The 23,592-nt window shown below is 35.3% G+C and overlaps 1 protein-coding gene across 16 annotated transcripts in view; it reads left to right on the forward strand.

Moving 5' to 3' along the window:
• Window positions 1-23,592, forward strand: part of STXBP4 (syntaxin binding protein 4) — a 63,644-nt gene that overhangs the window by 10,916 nt on the left and 29,136 nt on the right. For all 16 annotated transcript variants that reach the window (XM_023938720.2, XM_086857723.1, XM_023938719.2 and 13 more), the window contains 15 exons: window positions 266-340; window positions 2,364-2,449; window positions 3,015-3,147; window positions 3,721-3,853; window positions 5,886-5,992; window positions 6,364-6,553; window positions 7,542-7,620; window positions 10,132-10,214; window positions 10,707-10,803; window positions 12,134-12,246; window positions 12,935-13,021; window positions 14,097-14,162; window positions 19,819-19,995; window positions 22,214-22,330; window positions 22,840-22,889. In XM_023938720.2, coding sequence (XP_023794488.2) covers window positions 266-340; window positions 2,364-2,449; window positions 3,015-3,147; window positions 3,721-3,853; window positions 5,886-5,992; window positions 6,364-6,553; window positions 7,542-7,620; window positions 10,132-10,214; window positions 10,707-10,803; window positions 12,134-12,246; window positions 12,935-13,021; window positions 14,097-14,162; window positions 19,819-19,995; window positions 22,214-22,330; window positions 22,840-22,889 — 1,593 coding nt within the window. The remainder of the gene's footprint in view (window positions 1-265; window positions 341-2,363; window positions 2,450-3,014; window positions 3,148-3,720; window positions 3,854-5,885; window positions 5,993-6,363; window positions 6,554-7,541; window positions 7,621-10,131; window positions 10,215-10,706; window positions 10,804-12,133; window positions 12,247-12,934; window positions 13,022-14,096; window positions 14,163-19,818; window positions 19,996-22,213; window positions 22,331-22,839; window positions 22,890-23,592) is intronic.

The raw sequence follows: 23,592 nt of genomic DNA on the forward strand, positions 1-23,592 counted from the left end.
CCAAGGAGGGATGGGGGACAGAAGGGAAGGGAAAGAGGGGTCAGTCCCAGTTTATTGCTGTCAGCAGATGCACCACAGTCTGTCTCTTGCTCCCTTCCCCGGTGCTCACTCTAAGTCTTGCTGCTGCCAAGCTCTGTTCTCTGTATCTGGCCATGAAAATTATTAACTACCTTAGCAATTTGTCCATTTTCCTTCTCTTCTAGCACTGCTCAGTTCTTGCCAGCACCCTGGTATATTTATTTGGCCTTTTTCTGCCCCCTTCTAGGGCTGTTGACATCCTGAGAACAGCCTCAGCCTCTAATCACATGTCTCTGCTCATTGCTCGAGATGAAGAAGCAAAGTAAGAGAAAAATTATTTTAACCTTAAAACTAATAAAAATCCAGTGCTGCATCTCAGGGTGACTGGGTGGGCTTGCATGTATTTTTATTTCAGATTAGTTTTAATTGCAGAATTGTAGCACATGTCACATTTTTCTGTGTAATACTTGATACTAGCTCATTCTGAAATCACTTGCATCAATCACTTCAAGTAGCAAACTCAGGCCAACTTCAGTTTAAAGAGGAGGATTGTAATGTTATGTTTACAGCTAATACCATTAAAAATTACCTGCTGTGATAGTTTTTGAAATGCTTCTCACATTGTAAAACAATGAAAAATGGGAGCTCTGTTAGAGCTACCACAAAACCATAAGATATAAACTGGTCTTGCCTTCTGACAAAAGGCAGATTCAGTTGTTTTTTCCCTCAGAAGTTTGCTTTCCAATCTCTAATGAGCTTTGAATAGTTTGGATAAGAAGGTTAAGCTGTTTACTGCAGCAAGTAGTCCAAAATATATTCATTTTAAGGACATTTATGTTAAATATTGCTTTAACCTGACTGTTGGAAGTTAAGCATATAAACCAATATTGGCAGAGAATCATCAGCAATGTGACAATCCAGGTCTGTATCCCCTTTTGACTTAAATCTCAGGAGAAAACAGCTGTTATGTAACTATTTTTGATAATCATTGCGAGAGTATCTGCTGTTATTTGCCTTTCATGGGATGTTCCACTTCCAGAGTAATCTACCCATAAAGGATTTTTCTCTAAATTCCTTTAGCCTTTTGTCCGAGTTAAGCTTCCTCTTTCTGTTCCTTTATTTTTTTGTATTCGACAGACATCGAAATCACTCTGTAGCCTCTGATCTCTCCTTTTTTCAGACTGCCTACATATATGTGAGGTCCCCTCTTAATCTGCTTTTATCTAAAGCATACTGGCCTAGTTCCTGTAAACTCCTTGAATAATTAAAATCCATTGGTCCTTTAACCACTCCGGGGGAGAAGTGCAATGGCCTGGGCAGAATTTACCACTCTGCAGTCCCTCACCAACCTCCTCTGAATTAATTTCTTGTGACTTTACATTCTGTGCTTGAAGATTATTTGGTTTACATTCAGCTGTGATTTGTGTGTGTACCCTGGGGCCAGCATTAGTACAATAAATGTTGTTCTTTTTTAAAAATAATGCATCCAGCATTTTTGAAAAACCTTCAGAAGTCGAACAACCTGGGAGTTAGTCTCCTTGCAATCAGTTAATTTATTCTCTCTCTGACTATTTCTGTAATATTAATTTCGTGATGTTTCTGGCTTACATCACTATGGATTATTTATATTTTTTAAGTCAGTTATCACTGAGGTAATCAGAGCTCAGATTATCAGCATTTTTGCTTAAATGAGGCTGGATTCAATATCAGATGAATCAAGTGTTTTTGTATTCTCTTCAATGCCTGGCACACAAGATGTGCATTTTGCCAGTCTGTTACAGTATGATTGGTGTATTGGTGTCTGCAAGGAACTTCTGCTTTTGGCTTTTAGTAGTAAATAAATATTTCTTCAATACTCTTCTTTTTAAGGAGCCACATCTTTGTCATTCTCTTCTGGGTTCTTGTTCAGTGTAATTGAACTAAAAGCATTCTTTAAAAACATGAGTATGCTATAAATGTATAATCTGATTCCCTCTAATATAAATAAATAGTTCTGGAGCTTGGTAGTACCACTGTATCCATAGTTTTTATTATTAATACATTATTATTTTATTACCTGTAGTTGATTGTATGACAAGTTTTTAAAGTTTTGAAATGCAGGGTAGAGAGAGGTAAAAATAAAATTTTTACCAACAGTCCATTTCATCCATAGTCTGTTTTCTCATCTTTATCATGCATTACATGATGTATTTTTTTGCCCTTTCTGACCCTTTGACAGGGCTTTTCTCTTTCAGTGGAGGTTGAGCTTCCTTCTCTGAGGAGGAGCAGCTGTTCAGTACAAGCAGTGCCGGTCTCACAGTTTCAAACTAACACCAAATCCTGACAAAATCTTTTTATTGGCACAGGAAAGAATTCCATGACCTGATGGATAAGTATGGCTCTCACAGTGACACCAGCTCTGCAAGAGCTTCTCCGACACATCAGTTAGCTGGTGAGAGATCACTTCCCAGCCTGAAATAATCCTGGGGGGAAAAAATCAGCCTTGGGTAGAGTAGAAACTTGTACTTAAAATTCCTTATTTGAGAGGAGGTGTACTGGAGGAAGTGGCTCACAGTCAGACAAAACACATATGTACCTTGAGGAATTTGTGTGTCAGTTTCCCCAGCTCTTAAAATAAATATAGTGTTATCTACTTAAAATTTTAATTACTGATTTATGTGAAAAGTTTTTGGTATTTGTAGCTGAAATGTGCCACAAAATGCTAGAAAAAATTTGATCTAGAGCACTATAAATTCTAATCTTTCTGTAACTGCTGCTTAATTAACATGCTTTTATAGAGCCTAGGGGATTAGTCAGTTTCATGTTTTGCACACAATTTGAAAAAAAATAATCACTTGTTATGCTTTAAAAAATTATTCCTGGAACACTGAGTGCTCTCAGTTCTTAATTGTGTAGGTTTTTTTGAACTTACTTATGTGAGCTAAAATTTTATGCTTTTTCCCAAATGTGGCTGTTATTTATTTATTTGTTTTTATTGTTATTTCTTTTTTTTGAAGCAAAATCTATAGACAGCCTTTCTTCTGGGTCATCCTCAAGGTCACAGAGTCCTCAGTTGCATCTAAAGGATAACATCACCACCACCAGCAGCAGAAATAATTCTGTCCCACCACCATCCCCAAAGCTTCCAAAGTAATCTCCAAAACTGACTGTACCTCTGTTGTGGGAGCTGCAGGAAATGCTGTATTTGGCTGGTCAAGAAAATTTGGGTTGAGCACTATGTGTTAAAGTTTGGTTTTGTTTTTTAGCTTCTAGTCCTGTAGCTCATAATGCCATCAACATTGCAGACTTTCTGTTTTAATAAGTTATTTTTCTATTTATTTATTGTTTATGTTTATTTATTGTTTATGTGGTAGAAGAAGATTAATCAGGTTATTTTTTTAGTGTCTCCTAATGAATTAGTGTTCCTGGTTTATGTGATCCTCCCATAAACCTTGGGATATAGTATATATCTCTATATAGTAGAGAGGAGTTTTTAGCCTTCTAAAATAGAGTATTCAATTCTTTTTGTAATTGTCAGAAGTGCCTGAGGTTGCTGAGTTTAAGTTGTGTAATATTTGCACACTGAGATTAAATGTCCACTATTTCTATTTGTTACTGTAATACATATTTACAAAACCTTAAGGTAAAGACAAGTTATTGTTTCAGTCTTTATTATCTAGTTCTGTGAAGTAATTCTACTTTTCTTTCTCTTTGTATCTCTAGTGACAGTGCATTTCAGATTATCTCTGTTTGCAAAGAAGCAAGCCTAGGTTTGAATATTGTGGGTGGAATTAACAGAAATGAAGGACCTTTGGTATACATTCAAGAAATTATCCCAGGTGGTGATTGCCATAAGGTAAAGGCCTTTTTTCCCTTCCTTCCCCTTCAGACACCTGTATTTTTGTCTTAATTTTGTACTTGCTTTTGTACGCTACATGTGCAGTCATTTTTCAAATACAAAATGTTTTTGTGTTGCTCCTTGCCTTCTGTTTTATTATCTCACTGCACTGTAACAGTTACAATGTATTTAAAATTTATCCATAAGTTCATTTGAGGTAAATGAGGATCTTCTTCCTCAGTTTATGTATGAGAAGGTACAAAACCAACTTTTATAGAAGATTGCATGATGCAAGGTAAATCAGGAAGGATAGGACAGAGCTACAGATTGCACCTCTTATTCATTTTCTTGTACATTCAGAAAATCATATTTCCCTGAGACTTAATTTAGATGGATCCTTGCAATTGGAAATCATTGTGTAGGCAAGTTAGAAAAAAATATTCTGAAAGTGCAGACTAATAAAATCTATGAATTGGTGTTGATCACTCTTAATTTCTGACAAATGCAAGATGTAAATCAGGGCGATTTGACAGCATAAGAAGTAAATAAATAATATAATTCCCTGGTTCAGGTACACAGAACTGTTTCCCCAGTATCTCTTCTGGCATCCTGAGTAATTATGTTTATTTGGAAGTGTAGATAACCAGCCTTTGCCTCTGGCCCAGCAAAAGAGGACAAGCTCAATTCATGAGCAGTAAATTTTATCCCCAAGCAGTTTATAACTATTTGTTTCTGAATTTTTATAGACTAAGTTTAATCCTAAAATGCAAGCTGGAAGATAAAAATGCAATGTTTCTCCAAGACCTCTTTCAGTAGATCCTCTTTTATTTTCTCCTATTTTGTTGTGGCTTATAAAACATTTTTCTCACTGTGAACATATAATTTAAAGCCTGTCACACATGATCAATAGACTGAGGCTAAGACATCAATTTCCAGTAGGCTCTAATATTAGCAATAATAGAGGTAATTCCACAATCCTGGTTATCCTGTTTGGGAAGGTGAAGTAATAAGCATATTTTAAACGTCTGCCACATGAGGGCACCATTGAAATGGATATCCTAGAACATGCTGGATGAATGCAAAATAAAAGGTCTGCAACTTTATTCTCTAACCAAAACACTAAGTGACAAAAAAAAAAAAAAAAAAGGTAGTAAAATACTGGCATGGGTTTGAAACAACACAGCTAAAATTATGGTATGTGTGTGTTAAGTAAAATTATACTAGTCTTGAGAAGGTATTTTACTTATTTCCTATGTATTATCTTCTGCACACATTTTTTTTTAACATAGATTGATTTTGTATTTGATTTCTTAGGAGCTGAGAAGCAGAGACATATTCTGTGTAATTTGATGTGTATTACATTAGACAAATGTCATAAATAACTCTGTAAGCATAGGTGAATTGGTGAATTGCATGAATTTCCAGTTAAATTATTGAGGGCTCTGTTAAAATGTGGGTAAAGAAAGCTCTATCTTAGTGAGAAATCTAGATGTTTAAATCTACCATGTTTAAAGCCTTGTCTTAGAGTCTCTGGGACAGAAATGTGAGACGTTCTTGTGCTGATAGAGAGTTTTTTGCAATTAATTCAACAGAAGCACAAAGTTGACGAGGTTATTTCTGTCATGGTTTTGACTAGTGAGTACTAATAGACCAATCTGGTTTTCTCATTAACATGGCCAGTGAGTGTCTGAAGAGTTCCATGTACTGCCATGAACATTTCTTTTTGAAATACAAATTAATCCAGCTCAGAGCTGAATTAATTAGTAAAGAAGCTTTCTAAAGTCAGATGGGTTGGTGCTGGAAAAATCTGTTGGTTTTTTTGTCTTTTTTTTTTTTTTTTTTAACAGAAGTGTTTATCTGGGTCCAAAGTTGTTCTTTATATAATTTCTGATATCAATTTTCTCTGATGAGTTTTTATAACAATTCTTGATATTTCTTACTCTAATAGAACCAGGGGAACACGTCCAAGTGCTGTGATTATACAGTTCTTTCTGTAGTGTTAGCAATTAATATAAAATTTGTGGGTTTGGTTTTATATTTGTTGTTTTAGGATGGACGATTGAAGCCTGGGGATCAGCTTGTGTCCATCAACAAAGAGTCCATGATTGGAGTCTCCTATGAAGAGGCAAAAAGTATAATCAACAGAACAAAGATGAGGTATCTGTTGCTGTCAAACAGCCAACCACCCAAAATTGTTTAATAGATGATATTTATGATCAGATTAATGTGAAAAGTGTTTTTGTGTGCTTAGAGGAAATGAGAGATACTAATTATTTTAAATACTCAGTTGTAATATTATTTCGTAGAAAAGATTCAAGTGCACCTTTTAGAACTGCAGAATTATGATACTTTAATGTTTAAACAAAAAATTACAGTGTTTGTCTTTGTAATGATGGGTAACAGGACATCCTTTTAGAAAAATAGTTAAATAAACCCACACATGGTGTTTGGAAACATGTAATTTTTGCAGAAGTATAATTCTATGAATAATATAAGTATGCAATATGTTGAAACTTTTAAAATTTTAGTTCTAGGTTTGAGAATTTTTGGGAGATAGCTTTTATTAGGCAGAAAAACATACCCAGTCATCCAAAGAATCTGCAGCATCCTTTCAGCCTCTTAACATCTTCTGTAGCACATGGAGAGCAACAGGCTGCAGCACTTGGTCCTCTTCCCTCTCCTAATGGGAGGCTGGTTTCAACATTCCCTCCAGATGCTGTGAGTGTGCTTTTTACTCCTCTTAGAACAAACTGAGCAAGTGGTTGTTTTTCTCTTAATTGTAATTGAGTTTCCATTTTAGTAAGAAAATGACTGTCTGTTTTCCTGCACAATATTGTCTTTGGAATATCAAAACTCTTGGAAAAACCATGTTGTATAACAGGAGAGTAAATCACACTGATGAGAGGAATTAGTTGACTTGGGGTAAGAAAACAAATTAAATAAGCATTAACTGTGTTCTTAGATATCAAGTTCTCCTTTACTGTTTCTCTGAAGTTTTGGAATTAGATATAAATAATTACATATTTAAGAGATAAAATACTCCCTGTTTCATACCTATGTGTGAGTACAATACAATCTCACACTTGTTGTGTGATGATGAGATTTTTGCTTTAAAAAAGTCCTAGAAGTATGTGGGGGTTTTCCCCTTTCTTTTGGCTAAGCAGCAATTGTTTTAATTCATACAGTTCACCATCAGTGTAAAGAAATAATGTTGACCATGAGAAATAAGATTTTAAAACTAATATTTCAATTTTTTGAAAGAACATTTTCAGTTTATCGTATTTTTAAAGCTAAGTAAAGTATTGCCTTAGAAGAAGGAAGAATAAAATGTTCTCAAACACAAAGTCATAACAGGTGATTCTCAAATCTTATATTTGTACTTAAAATTCTTGCCCATTTTTCTTTCCTATTAGGGATATAAACATTGAAGTGGGTTGCCTAGAGAAACTGTGCTATCTTAGTCTGTGAAGATTTTCAAAACCCAAGGTTTTGATGAGTCCCTGATCTGATTTTTTTCAATGTTCTTCCCTCTCACAACCACCACCCCCTCCATACCTTTTTCTCCTGGGGTTGTTTTGATCTCCCCAGCCCTTTTTTCTTCCCCTGGTATTCCTTCCTGTCCTTTTTTTCATTAATGTGTATTTCTGGTTTGGCTTCTGATCTGCTTTGGAAATGGTATTTCATGACTTTTCATTTCCTCTCGTAGATGGAAACTGGAGTCAAGATGGGAGGGCAATCTCCAATTACTGGTCTAGACAGCAATCCTGCTGCTGCATCAGCCACGGGTAAGTGCTGATTTAATTCCCTGCCACCCTTTTCCTTGTTCTTTCAATAACAGTCAAACAGAACATAATACATAACGAGACTCAATAGGCTTTTAAAAAAAGGGAATATTGCACTGTATTTATACTCCTAAATAAAAGATTGAGATCAATGGATTTTTAGTAGCTTCTGTCAAATATAACTTACATTGTCTCTAACAAACAGCTGAAACCAAGCAAAAATGAGTGATCACAACATTTGCTATACAGCAGTAATGATAATAGACTCAGTAGAAACCAGATAATGAAGACTTACGTATAGATCAAGATTAGGTTGCCATAGAAACTGTGCTTTCTTGATTTGATGAAATTCTGGGGATGTATGCTGCTTGCATGGTTTTACTGCTTAAATCAGGGCAGCATATTGAAAGGATAGAAATAACATTCAGCCCTCTTAACAGCTTTCCAGTTAATAACAAATACAATATATCATGTATATTTGTGTTTTAGAGACATGACATTCAAACAAGGACAAGAGTCACTTTGATCACATCTCTAAATATCTAGTTTGAAAACAACATCAAAGGAAAAAGAGAGTTTGTGAAATTTGGTCAGTACCAAATATGAGCTGAACAATTGTGATTCCTGTGGGAAACAAATATGTTGTATTTAGAAACAGTGAAAATGCCAGAGTGACTCAGTAATGGGAATCCCTATTGACACACTGATAGAACTGACTCTGTTCAGTATTTCTCTGTACAGACCTGAACTTTATTCTTTCTCTTCAGGCAGTAGCAATTAAGCATAAGCTGAACTTCTCAACTTCGTGTCTAATGTACTGAGCAGAGGACAAAAAAATACACAGGATCTGATTCATTCCAGATGTCCCTCCACTGATGTTATTTAAGTTGTACCTGTATTTATTATAGTCCATATTAGATATTCAAATTCAAAATGAAACAGTTCCCATATTGCAAATCTGACCAGTTGGTTCCTTTCCTTGAAGGGTGAGCTGACCAAATGTGAGCTGTTGAAACTGGCAAAGTTTTAGTGTTGAATACAGCTGGAGGAGATTTATGATCACAGTTTTGACATACTGACCATGGAAAACACTACATCTAAATCAAAGGAACAAGACAAAAGTCTTATTTTTTAATATATTCAGAATATAAGACTCTTGGTTAATATAATTCAGCACACAGGAGCTTCTTTGTTTGAAGATACCAAGAGGGGCAGAGTCTCTGAACACATCTGAAGAACGTAGGTAGCAGAGCAGCTCCAGTTTGTACTGCTTCTTGTCATGTTTCATTTTCTTCTTATTTAACAGCACATCCTTTGTCAAACCTGCCACTTCTTTCATGCTGCCCTTTTTCAAGGATAAACTTTCAAAGACAACCTTGAAAAATTAAAGCATCTCTTAGATGAGATACTCTTTTTTTTTTTAACACTTTATGAAAAAATCAGCATAGTTTTGAGAAGTTTTTGCACAAACTCACACATGAGGCTTTTTCATTCTGAGCTGAAGGAAAATTGAGCCAATTCCACCAAGGTTCTAGCCCACTGTCTTCAGAATTTAATATAGCATGTGAGAGGTGTTAATGTCAGAGATTTTCAAGATATTTTGGTTTATGCTTTTGGCATGTAAAGAAAATGTAAATTACTTTGAGCTTGGAAACAGATACGCTGTGAAACTAAAAAAAATTTAAAAAAAGAAGAATTCTCTGCAATTCCTTCTGTTCCTTTAGAGAAAATCTCAAACTGTAGGATCCTTTACTTGTCAAATGCTGGTTTTGGTTTCAGTACCTTTTTAATCCATTAATGAAATGAAGCATGAAGATCTACATTATATTTATAAATAATGAATGCAAACATTGATTTTTTTTTTTTTATTTTCATACATCTAAAATCCCAAGTGGTAGTTAAAAAACCCATGCAAATTTGTGTTTCTGACTATAAGGGTGCAAGGTGCTGATGGATGGTCGCCTAATGGGCAAGAATTCTTGGAAAAGAGTTCCTTCCCAGGAAAAAATACTGAGGGGCCATGGTTGTTCACATAGCCCACATTGGGAACAGGTCATTCCCTCTCTTTCCCCAGTGTTTTCTAGATCGCTCCATGTGCTTTTGGCAACTGTCAGTTACACCAAGGGTGTGTCTTGGAGGTCTCTCTTGGAATTCACAAGTGTGTTTCCCCTTCTGTTTCCTGAGTATCTCTGAGAGAAGAAAAAATACCACAAGGAGAAGCCACATGCTTGATGGATCACTCAAACCTATTCCTGGTTATTTTCTGTTAATTTGCTACTTGTCACTTTTTTAATGTGAAAAAAAAACAGTGGAAGTGATTGATAATCATCATTTTTGTTGATTATAATTATGTCCTTTAAAAAAAAAAAAAGTCAGTGTAAGGATTAACATGTATTTTTGGCAAATGGGTATTTAGCTGGCATCTACTTGATGAGCAGAGTTTCAGAACAATTTTTTTTTCAAAACAGTTACCACTACATCATTATTGCTTTATTTTTTTTTTTTATTTCTTAGTTATTGCCCCCAGCCAGAATGATGATTATGAACCCCAAGGAAAGAACTTGAGTATTCTCCTCAAAACAGAAAAGCTGGAGAGGGTAAATACTTGAAGTCTTCTCAGTTCTCCTTCCTCCCCTTTCATGATCCAGGTAAAACATCTGGACAATATTTCTAGGCTGACAAACTTTAAGGTATAAATGACACACAAAATTTTCTATTTGGGTAGTTCTTTCATGTTGCAGGCCAACATTTCAGTTTATATATTGGGCAAATTACTGTTTTTGTTAATCTAATTACTGATTAACTCTTCTGGGAATCATAACATCCCTCAGGATTTTTAAAGCAGTTATTAAGGACAAAGGGGTTTGCTTATTGCACTCATATGTATTCAATGTTAAATAATATCTGAACATCTCTCAATTAGATGGAAAAAGTCACTGAGTGGCTCTGGAATAAAAGTGTTGTCAGTGAGAGTGAACCAGAATACCAAGGCTCTTTGAAGTGTAGCTCTTTAATTACTCCCCCCATCCCTGCAGTCATTATCTTTAGTCCTTCCTTTTTTCACTCCAAAATAAGTTTTTTCCTTCCAGGCACTGAATTATCTTGGGATTCAGCTCACAAATGAACAGCAGCAAGCCCTAAGGCAGCAACTTCATAAAGATTCGAAAGGAACAGTGTCTTTTGGAGGTAATAATTTGTTAATTACCATAGAAAATAATGAAAAGTAAGAATACAGAAATTATAGATAATAACCCTTAATATATTTTTTGTAAGTACTGGGCTGCTGCTGCAAATAAAATGATAATTTGAGGCAAGAACCTTCTTTTACTGGATGAAAGTAAGCTTGAAATTCTGAAACTAAAGTAATGAGACTGTAAATCACAAATTTATCTTATTAAGGCCAACCTTGGGAAAGTTTAATTTTGTGCTCACAAAATCCTGAATTTTTTGTTTTGACAAAACAAGGAAATTATAATTTTAGGGAAATTAGGGTACTGTAATTTTTCCAAAAATTACTTGTGAGAGTTTTGATGGTTAAAGAGGCTTCTTGAAGCAAGTAGACTTATGGATCACTTAACTTTAGTAGGTGGGAAGCAAAAACATTTCAATTATTGCATATAGAAATAGGTTTGCAGGGAGACAAACACAATTCTTCCAACTCAACCTAATTTTTCTGGGAATGAATTGCTTCTGTTGCTTATAACAATTTTGGTTGATGACAATGACAATTTAAAAATATTTTTCAGAACCTGTGAGACATGATGGTTCTGATGCTAAAACTGATGGAAACTTCACTTTTCCTAAAGTCCATGAAAAACACTAGTGTGTGAAAAATAGTATTTTGGACTTAAACATCCAAAAAGATCTTCACTGAGAAAGATACTGGATATTCTATAAGATTTTATGTGGAATAAACTGACCTTTCTATTTCCACCTTTCTGACATAGTGTAGCAGAATTTTTTAATTCAGAATGTATGGGTAATCCAAGTCATGTTGATTGTTCTTGAGGGACTGTTTGTATTTAAAACTTTCAGCTTGTCAACATCAATTTTACCCAGCCTCTATCAAGGCTTTCAGACATATTAAAGAGCCTGAAAAGGAAATATTTCCTTTTTCCTGTCTCCTCTGGTAACTCATTGGGAAGGGCAGGTGTGTATACCTGGTGTTCAGATTTATTTCATTTTTCACTGACACCTACCAAATGCAGAACAGCTCAGGTGCTTTGAAGGAAAGCTTCACACCACCTTTGTTTTCTTTTCTCCTTCACAATTTGATTTGAGGATATTTCATTCCACGATGTGTTTGGGCATTTTTATTTTTACCAGCTTTACCAGAACTTTCTCTTTGGAGAGATCTCTCTGATTTTCTTTATTTCCTTTAGAGATCTTAAAGAGCAAACACTGCATTTGTGACAGTGGCTGTTCATGGTGATATTGGCAGTTCTGCTGCATCAGTGATCTGTCACAAAACTGAACTTCCAGGTTACAACAACAAAATCTGGGTTTTTTTTCCTAGATTTCGTTGAAGTTTCAAGGAAACTGTTGTCTGTGCACTCAAATGCAGCTGATGATGGTCACAAATCTGAAACCTCTGGAGTCAGTGAAGTTACCAGTTTACAGGACTCACAGGTAAAATATGTGCCTGGTCAGTGTTTTAACAGCTGGGAGGAGATTATTGGAGAGTTTATTGTATATAAAATAACTCAAAATCTTGGGTGGATGTTTAAAACAGCTCTGCAGCATAGGGTTCTTTAAGATAACCTAGTTTCTGTGAAGCTTTTTTCAGCAGCCTAATTTGCAGAAAGCAATTAATGTAATTGAATTGTGGTTTGTTGTAAGTCTGGACAACATTGATTTACTGAGATTTCTGAGTAAAATTTGGATTGTCACAACCTGTGTGAGTGAGAAACAATTACTGGGCCCAGTGATTTGAGCTACTGCTACAATGAAAATAATTTTATTCTAGAGATGACTTTAAAAAAGAACATTCATAGTATATGAACTAAAATAGAATGCCTTATTATTTAATATATTAAAATAGTGATGTATTCTTGGTACTTTTAAAAAGATACTTTATTAATCCATTTTAAAAGGAAAAGTAATTGTTCCTTTGGAAGATAAGTTGGTTAAAATTTTATTAAACATTTTTAGCATTTTATATAAATGATCTATATTTTCTATAAAAGATCTATAAATCATCCTAAAATTAAGATTGTCTTCTCAGTTTATTAACAAGAACTTTTAATATAAGATGTTGAAGATTATGGAAGACACAGTTAGCAATACATTCTAACCTTACATGTTTGTATATAAACAGTTTGTAACTTGTGATTCCTTGGAGGATGATGTGGAAAAACTTAAGAAAGAAAGAAATGAAGCTTTAAAAGAAATCAGTATATTAAAGGTAACACTTAATTTTTATTTGCTTTAAATTATTCAAGTGATTAATTTTTTGAGTATGTATAGTAATTGACTGTTTTTGGGTTTTTTTAATTTTATGTGCAGTTTTTCATAGATAAATAAAATGGCAGTGCAAACAGTCCTAATAATATTTGAAGATTGCATACAATATATTTGTGGAGACAGTGAATTTTAGCCATTATACTGAATGCTAACACATTTTTTAATCTGATCCATAGAGAAATGAGAATAAGCAGACATTTCACAGAAGTGAATTTGGAGAAATGACTGATTTGCATGGTAATTTTATTTAAAAATGTGTGATGCTAGTAGCTGCAGAGTCTGAGCATGTGCTGATTCTTCTGAAAGGAATCAGAACTGGAGGACAAATTAATCTGTGTGCAACTTTAACACATATCTTCCCAACCATACTAAATTCCCAAGTCCTAAAGCAATAAATATTATTTCTTAATACTCCTGGTTAATACCACATTCATATTGTCCTGAATTTCTTTTTTAATAAACCATAAGATAGGAAGTTCTGTATTCAGCACACATAACTCTGGTTCTTAGACAGGAATACTGAGCTATTTAAAATGGACAATTTTAAATCTACTGACAATTTAAAAATTGTCCCTTGGCCCAAAAAATTTCTTGCTGTAAATTACAGAGGCATTGTTTTGAAATGGCCAGAGATTAGTTCTCTGTTCTGTGCACAAGGATTCTTCTGAGTACTGAAATGAAAGAATCCCATTTACATTGAATACAGTGAATATTGACCAGGAGTCCCTAAATTGCTGATGTGGAAAACTGACAATGATCAATCTGTAATTAATTGCCTTATTTCTTACACTCTTTTACACACACCCCAGAAATGTTCAGCAAATAATTCTAAAATACTTAAGAAACTTAAACAGCATCAATGAACTCACAGAAAAGTCAGCTTTTAGAGGTGGTTTTATCACAAGTTTTATAAAAGCTGTTGATAGAAGATCAGTATTGTTATCTGTAGTTTTGAAAGAGCTAATTGCTTTAGGACCAAAACTCTTTCAAACTTATTTATTATTTCTTTTTAACAGGAAGAATTGTCTGAATCTGTGAACTTACAGAAACAGTTAACAGAGCAGCTACAAGTAGTCAAGCAAGTATGTTGAAGGCTCTAAAAATTATAATTATCTTTTAAAAATTAATTGTTTTTTGTGGAAGGGAGAAAGGAACACTTCTTTTTCTCTTGGTGCTCATATAGATTATTCTTTCACACTGATTTCAACACAAAGTGGTTCTTGTGTTACTACAGAGCTTTTGATTAAAAGTGAAGAATTGATCCTTCATATTTTAGAGCAGTAATCTATTTCACTGTTATTGAATTGAGATAAGAACCCTGAGACCAGCTGGATCAATGGAGTGGAATAACAGTGTAGAATCTTTCTAGTCTTAAGTGTTCTTGAAGAGACTTTGCTGTTCTTAGGCAAGAGTTGTCTAATTCACAGTCCTAACATTAAGTACTTTTTATGTCAGCCAGTCTTAAATGTGAAAAAAATTACCAGAATAAAAAGTTGTAGTCAGGGCTTTCTGAGGAAAGTCTTGTTTCTGCCTCCAAATTTGTCTATAATTATGAGCCAATAAATCAGAGTATTTGGCTTCCTTGTGTCTCTGAAAAGAAATTCCCAATTAAATGTAAGTCTCATGTAATTTATAGCCTGGATTCAAAACCAAGGAGTTTTCCTGCTCCCTCTTCCTCCTGTACACCCAGTCAGCTTTTCCTTCTAAAGAGCTGGCTGCTTTTTTCTCTCCTGCACTGCTGCACCTATTCTTTGTGGGTTTCTCATGTCAGATGTCATGTGAAAATGCAAGATAAAGTTTAAAAATCCCTTGTATTAAGATAGTTTTATATTTTTGCTCATAAGAGTCATTGAACACCTTCATTATCACCTTTTATTCCTTGAATATACAAGAGCTTGCTTGGAAGCTTTTTCCATTAGTATTGTGTTGTTTCCTTCTATATACTGTGGGAAATAAATTGGGTTATCTTCTGGATAAAATTTAACTGGAAGATTGTTCCAGTAATGCACTTGAAATTTCCATTCCCTATTGGGTTGACAGTGTTTTTCTAGAGCAGAACACTTATTCGGTGTATTAGTCCAGAATAAAGTTATCACAGAGTACAATCCCCAGTACAAACCTGCTTTTCCTGGGAAAGCAGCCTTGGACAGAGCTGGTTTAAGATGTTTTAAGTGGCAGCAGTGCCCATTTGCCACCACTCGAGGTCCTCCCACTTTTATTTTTCTCAGGTGCTGTTGTGGGGTGGTGAAATTCAGCTTTGACCTGCAAACCACCCAGGGATAAATACTGATTTTCTTGTAGGCATTGAAAGGGTTCCATATAGTGAAGTGAAAGAGAAATAATAAATTATATATAATTATAGCATTGTGTGATCTATTTTAGGAGATATAAGTGGGCTTTTAATGGACATTTTCTTCTGTTTATACTTGGTGCATCTTCAAGTGTTTTATATATGTTATTATATATCTATTTCTGTTGTTTAAAACCAATATTGGCACTGAGATTCATGATGATAATTTTTTTAAAAATAGGCTACTTACAGTACAAGTTGCCATTTAACTTAAGACGTGCATTCCTGCTTGAGCTGGTTAGTCAAAGGAGTTAATGAGTACATTATTGAGCCCTAATGGCCTGATTAAAAGTAACAAACAACCAAAGTATGCAAAAAAAAACCAATTTAAGTCTGTGCTTAAGGTATTCTGACTTCAGTGTAATTCAAACACTTTTTTAAAAATTACTGTTTTCCTGAAAAAACAAGGTTTTAAATGAGGATTTAGGTTACCAGTCATGTATTAGGGTATATTTTGTGGTATTTCTCTTTTCTACTAATTGTTGAATTACAGAGATTACAGATTAATTAAAACAGGGGTACAAATATTCTGGTTAATGAACATGTTTTGTTAGTACCAACTCATTAAACAGTGCTCGACTCAGTAACTAACAGCATGAATAAGCTCTTAAGATTAGAAATGCTGCTAAACTTGCAGTGAGGTAGTAATTATTTTCTAATATTGGTATGTGACAATTAAAATTCATTAATTGATCTATTTTTACTTTGAAGCTGTGATACAGTGCTATATCTTTGTGTCTTCCTTGAAATCATATGTAAGCTGAAATTGGCACAAAACACAGAAAGGCACTTTTGAGTACCTGAAGTCTTGCCAAGAGCATGAATGTGAAATCTGTAATGATGTCTTCTCTCTTCCTGGTGGAGTTGGACTGGATCCTGTGCTGCCTGAGAGTCCTGGGATATTTCATATTTCAGTCTGAATGATCCCTTCTGTACTACAGCTTTTTCTGGGCAGTTTCTGTCAGCTGGAGCACTCAGCTAAACATAGGAAATGGGAGAGGTTGTAAAGATAAGATATTGTTTGTGGTATCCCAAACTCCTGGACTTGGTTCATAGGGCTGATCTTTGCCACTCTGTGGTTGTTTTCTCTAAAGAGAAAAGAGGGGCTTTGAATAGCTGCTATTTTGAAAGCAGTATCTAATTTATTTCACCCTGCCTGAAAGAAGTACAGGGTTTATTTAATTTGGGTTTGTTTTTTTTTTTATTTTAATACATAGTAAAGATATTCAAAGTTCTTTTAAAGGATGATTTCAACGTACAATTTTTGTAGAACTAATCAACAAGCGTGATTGATTTGTAACTACAGTTTCCATGTGGTTTAAAATAATGTCTTAGTTCTGGTGTTTCTTGTGGCTGGAATAAAACTTGGATAAAACCTTCTGACACTTGAATTTATCCCAGGAAGAAATAGAACCTGGCTTAGGAAGAAACCTGTACCTTAAAATTTCTCATTTAAGCATTCAGCTTCTCTCCTCCAGCTGCTAAATCCTTTTTGGTTGTAGTGGCCTCATACCAGCTCAGGACAATGGGTCCCATGAGGTATTTATATAAAAGAAATATCAGCAGCTGCAGATCCCCTATCTAGAATCCTAGACTGGTTTAGGTTGGAAAGGACCTTAAAGCTCATTTCATTCCACCCCCTGCCATGGAGAGGGACACCCTCCATTATCCCAGATTGCTCCAAGCCCCATCCAGCCTGGCCTTGGGCACTTTTTTCATACATTTGAGTGTGACAAGAGCTTGTGTTTCTGAAGTGGGTGCTACCCATCAGTTCTTCACTGGTGGGGCCCCCTTACCTGCCAGGTGAGAGAACCCACTGTGTCCCCACAGTGCCAATCCAGTAACTGGAGAATGGAAAAACCTGATGGAATCATTTCCCTTTATGCCCCTCTGCTCCAGCAAATGGTTCTGGTGTGTCAGACAATTTTACTAATTCAGTTGTAGTGTGTAATTCTTTCATTGTAATGTAAGAAGCCATTGTTCTTTAATTATTCCTTTAGGTCTTTCACTGTTGAAATCTGGTCATACTTAGTCTGCTATTACAAAGAAATTAATATTCAACAACTGGGGTTCTGAAAAAACAATGGAGGAGTAAAGGCAATTCTGGATTATAAGATATTAAACCTTTATCTCAAGGAGGTCTTCTTTCAAAATGAAGACCTCCCTTTTCATAATAGCAATTTTCTCTTCACTTTTCTCATGTCAGTTTATTTAAATAATTCCTAAGTGTGGGTTTTTAAGATGCCACCTTTTTTCAAGGCCACTGTGTTCATTTATATTAGTCAAACCTAACATCAGAGCATCTTTTCACTTTTGTCTCCAAGAGTCTTTTTCCCACCTCCTGTTCCCAAGGATGCCTTTGCTGCTGAAGGCTCCCAACTCATCCTCTGTAGCAGCAGGGCCCAGCTCTTCTCACTGTTGACTCATTTTGTTCCTTACAGTGGCAAGAAAATGCCCTCCCCAAAGGCAGTAACCTCTGCCTCTAATTCAGTAAGTTGATAACTTCCAAGAAGTCCCTGTGTTCCCTGAATTGTTTCTAGGAAAAAGGAGTGCCACAAACAGCTTGCAGGAGGGGTGGTTGCTGTGCTTTCAGGGATGTGAGCAGTAATGCCCCTCATGCTGCTCTGAGTGCTGTAAACACACAGCTGTGACACCAGTGTGAGGAATAACACACACATGGAGTCACAAGTTTGGGATGAGTCTGTTCCCAGCTGCATTTGGTCCTTGTGTAGTTCACCTAATGCTTCCAAATTAAAAAAGGAAATCATTCTACTTGCTGTCAATGGATTTCTTAGTGCTCGTGCCCTGTAACAGAAACCTCTGAATTATACAACACCAGTGTCAGCTGTGTTCACTAATGGTGTTGCTGTTCTATGTGTGTGCTTACTTCTTCCACTGCTCTATTTTCTGAGAGTCCAGGATGTCCCTGGCTATTGTCCAAATTGTTATTATATTGCAAAGATGAGGAAGATGATGTACTGGTTATATGTCACTGAGATTAGCTGATTTAAGGCCTGGAATATATTGTTCATTAAGCCTAACAGTGTAGCAGTTAAAAGTCATATGAAGCTGAGATTGGTAGATCATTTTACTGAAAGAACATTATCACAAAGTATAGGAAAACATGACTTAAAGGATATTGATTGTACAGAACAAATATTTCTACATTAGGAAAGAATTAAATCTGCATTTTTTAGTTTAACTGACCTCTCTAGACATTTCTATCTGTTATATGCAATTTCTTCCACAGAACAGGAAGATCTGGTAATCTTGGTTTTTTAAAAACAGCAATTTCAAACCTAGCTTCTAGAAGGTTATTTCCTCCATGTTAAAGAGTCATAGTGTGTTTCTCCTCTACACCCACCTGTTTTCCCTGTTGTTCCATTCTCAACCAGGATATAATTATAATAATAAGATGTTATAGGTAGACCAGGAATAGAATATTCACCTAAGTGAATCCTTAACTGAGCAACTTCTACAAAAAACTTCCAGCTGTGTGAATATGTGTATTCAAATCTGATCATTTTAATTATTCAGAAAATTGATATAAAGTGACTTTTCTTACAGATTAATTAAAAGTTGAGGGAAAAGATGGTTTAGTGGTTTTGGTGCCAGTGAACCTGTACATTTTGTGTAAGCAGTTTGTTTGTTTTATTCCTAGATGAGTGTGAGCTCATTGTAGTCTGTTTTACAGACCTTTAGTTTGGCTTTCTAATTTACTAATCAAAGTTAACTTCAATCAGTGTTCAGTCCTAAAATTAACTGAGTGATATCTTTGTTCAAAGGAGATTTTGTAACATTTAGGGGTTACATTAGCTGAATTAAAAACTAACAGTTTCTTATTTTCTGTTTTCTGTACATTATTTATATGTAAGTTTTATCTAACACTCTTTTGTGATAATCCAGGACATTAGGAGCATAACAGGAGCAGGAACTAGGCAGAAAAATAGATTTTATAAAAAGCACTGATTCTGAGAAGAGTGTGGACTGAATACTTACATTAAAAGTTCATCTACATGATGTGTGAGCTGTGACTAGAGTGTGAATTCAGGCAATAATAATGAAATGAAGTAACATCTCATTAAGGTACTTTTTTTGGTATGGAAGCAGTGGGGCAGATCAACAGCATCTGGTGCCTTTCAAGAAAACCTTTCATTCAAGTAGATTTTCAGTAATTATAGAACTTGTTCTTTAATTTATTAGGAAAATTATTTCTCTGTACATACCTGTTTTTCATTTGCACATCATATATTTAAAATTCACAATTGAGCACTCTAACCCTGAATGCTAACAGGTAGCCCAGATGCCAACTGCAATACTTGTGAGCTAAATCTGCTCTTTTTGGTAGCTGGAATTGTAACTTTTCCACTGAATTATATAACCTGCAGGAAGCCAAGGCAGCTGTGGAGGAGACAAGAGCCCTGAGAAGCAGAATTCACCTTGCAGAGGCTGCACAAAGGCAGGCTCGGGGAATGGAGATGGACTATGAAGAGGTGATTCACCTGTTAGAGGCTGAAATTGGAGAGTTGAAGGCTCAGCTCGCTGAGCATTCTGGCCAAAATAAAGTAAGCAAAGCCTGTCAGAGTTACCATGGTTTCCTTGCTGTTGTCATGTGTCTTGTTTTCATTTTCTTTTCATCTGCTTTTCTAAAGTAGGTCACTGTTTGTCTTGTATTATTCAATAACTGGGATGATGTGAAGTGAACGAGGCTTCCTTTATCCAGACATCTTTGGGCTGGAAGAACAGGAGCTCCCAGCATATGTGGGTTTTAGGTCAGAATGGTACATCTCAAGCATTAAACATGGAATAGTTCCTGGGCTGCAGATATATTGTCTTTAAAAACTATACCTTGCATATATTTGTGTGCTTTTGTACACATAAGAAAATAGCCTTCAGGTTTATGTTTCTGTTAGACAAATAACAACCATGTAAAGTTCGGTCCTGTTCTAAAGTAAATTTAGATTTAATCAAGGTAATCATTTAAATGTTGTAATCCTGCCAAAAAAAATTTAATTTAGCCTTACATTTTAAATCTACTTCATCTCCAGTGAGGCATTTCAGAACAGGTTAAGAAATAAAATAAAAATTTTAAAAAAATAAAAGATTAATATAAAATATTTTTTTTCCATAACTCCTGACCTGTGTTTTAGACACAGTTTGAACAAGTGCAAGCAGGTTGGCATTTATGAGGTTACCTTATTTTTCTCATAAAAATGGATGCACATATGACCTGGTGAAGAAAACCTCCTGAAATATTGCCTTATTTTATCCTGAGAATTAATTTAATATTTCAAGACATTAGAAAGTAAAGTCAAGCTCTGTGGTAAACAAGCTTGCAGAAAACAGCTTAGCAAGTCTCTGTGGCTCCCAGGAGGAATTCCTCTCATCTGGTTGTGAGTGATTATGTGAGTCACACCCTGGATGTTCTTTCTGAACATCTGGGTGAGATGCCCCATGTTTTATGTCAGGTGTTCTTGCAGCACTGTTTGTTTTCTAGGACTTTAATAAATAGCCAAATTTTAAGAGATTCAGAGAGTGTGGGTTGCTTTCCTAGACATTTGCTCCAGAGATTCTAGCTTGAGTTCCTGAAATTCTGACTGAGTACTACTATACCTGTGTGGAGATTTGAATCTCTGCATTTCTTATCCCAAAGAAGCAGTATCAAGTAGGTACCAACTCCATATTATACCCTTTTGTCCTGTCCTGCTGTAAAAGGGGAGTCAAGTTTCAGGCAGGATCACACCTGTTTGGTTTTTTCTTTTCTTTTAATGCCCAAGTTAATCTCCCCCTAAAACACACTCACTAAACAGAGTATAACATATGTTGAGGCATAAATAAAAATCACTTTGGTCCCTCTCACTTTTTTAGTGTGAAAGAGTGAGATCTCTCACCAGCTTCTTCTCCAGAGTGGACAGTGAAATTACCAAAAACTGGTGTTTGAATCAACAGATTCTTTGACATTTGAGGCAGTGATGATTCTGCTGCTTTGTACAGTGTATACAAACAAATTTACTTCCAGAAAAGTTAATAAGTGGGTTTTGGTGATTATTTTGTAAGGGTTTTAGAGTAGGTTGTTGTGGGCTTTCAGAATGATCACCTGCAGTGTGATATGAAAATTTATTTTTAACTACAGTGCTTTTTTCTGTATTTTGGAGAGATCTTTCTCTGTATTTTGGAGAGATCTTTCTGGATTTTGTGTCCAGCAGACAGCTGAGCCAAACAGAGGTGCCCAGGTACATGTGAGGATTTCACTCGTGGTCCTGTCACAGGAACAGTGCCAGGGACTGATGAAACCCAGAGCCTCCAGGGCTGGATCTAACAGAGCTCACATCTTCTGTACTGAAGGAGGGAGGGATGCATAACACTGATCAATAGGTTATACAAGTGCATGCAGAGACATCCTAGGGGGTAGTTTCCTCCAAGATGTGCCATAATTACTGTGTTGAATGCAAACCAGGGGACTGAGTTTGTTCTGGCTGTTTATGGCACCCTGCTGAGAGATACTGTCACCATCAGGTTGGTATTTCTGATCCATTCATCAATTAGTTCAAACTCTCTTAATTTTCAGCCCTATCCTTGTTGTTGTCTTCCAGTTTTAATTTACCTTTCTATCATTTGCCTAAAGTTTGGAGCAGATTTGCCAGCTGGTCAGGCATTCCAGTTAAGTGTTTTACAGAAATGTAGAAAAGAGTGTGTTAAAAATTCCAAACACTCTGTTCACACTATGTCTCTATCCATGGGAGGAAAGTTATTAGAATAAAAGCCTTAAAATACCTTTCCCAGGAGAACATTCAAGACTTGAGAAAGAGAGTTACAGTGCTTGACTGCCAGCTGCGGAAATCAGAGTCAGCCAGGAAGACCTTTGAGGTGGCCACTGAAAAATTGCTACAATTTGTAGAGGTAACTTTGCCTTTCATTTCTAACAATACCTTATTTGGAAAATGCTTCTGTGTGATGTTTGTGAGGAATAAGCATAGTAAAATTGCTATAAACTAGTTTGCAGAGATCCTTTCATTCCTAGGAATACAGATGATGTATGAGTGTACAGATCCAGAGATTTACATAATCTTTGTGTTTTTCTATACTGGACAAATGAAAATAACCAGATTTTTTTTTCCACCTAAACTCTGTCAATTTCTGTGAAATTCCTCAGAAGAAAAGGCAGAGAAAGCTAATATCTGATAATTCTTTGGCATGTTATGAAACAGCAAAAAAGTGATGTTATATTTACTTGGTTTAAAGGGGTCATAATATTTTGGTTTTTAATTTTGTGCTTCTAACTGGGAGACACTAGACTCTTTAATTGCAAATCAAATTCCCCAGCCTCAAATAGAACATCAAACTATAAGGTATTAACTTTTTGACTGTGTTGATTTATAAACTGTTAACTTCTTGACTATGACCAACAGGTTGTGCATGAAATACTTTCAGATAACTCTACTTCCTCAACAGTTTTAAGGTAATGAAATAGCAATATTAATAGTGAAAAACTCTGCTGTTGTTTCCAAGTCTCAGAAAACTGCCTTGTAGCTATTTTTTTCTATACTTTTGCTGTATAGTTCTGAGTGTCATTTTATTGAAGGAGAGGGAATGGCATGAATTATAAATTAGGCTTTCGGGATACAGCTTCATTAAAAACCGCTGAATTAAATTAAAACACTTAGTAATTACATAGCTATGATTGTCTGGATGTTTCCATAAAGTAATTATAATGTACTAAGGATTAGTTAAAATGCAAGGAACCTTAACAGTGGGTTATAATTTTTTAATATTTTTTTAGATTTTCCTAGGTGATTTTGCATCACAATGAATCCAGTAGCATATAAATAAATTGATAAAATGCGTATCCATTTACATTTTATTACTTCTCTTGTTTAAAAAGCTGCTGGGAATATTCAAGAAGATTTAAGCAGCCTTTGGTCCTTCAGAAAATTGTCATGATTGTGCCTGTATATCCCAGATAGCATTCCATTGATATTTATGTAATAGTAAAATTGTTTAGTCTCCTTCCTGCAGTTATTTTTGAGACAGCTCTCAAGGAAATCAAATGTATTTAAGTGAAGTGAACTGGAACTTTATTTCAAAAAAACCTATGCAGGCACAGACCAACTAGGACATCATAGATAATCAGTTATTGGAACTGCACACAGCAATGATGTCTG

This window comes from Cyanistes caeruleus, chromosome 19, assembly GCF_971803275.1.
Source record: "Cyanistes caeruleus chromosome 19, bCyaCae1.hap1.1, whole genome shotgun sequence".
NCBI classification, from domain to species: domain Eukaryota; kingdom Metazoa; phylum Chordata; class Aves; order Passeriformes; family Paridae; genus Cyanistes; species Cyanistes caeruleus.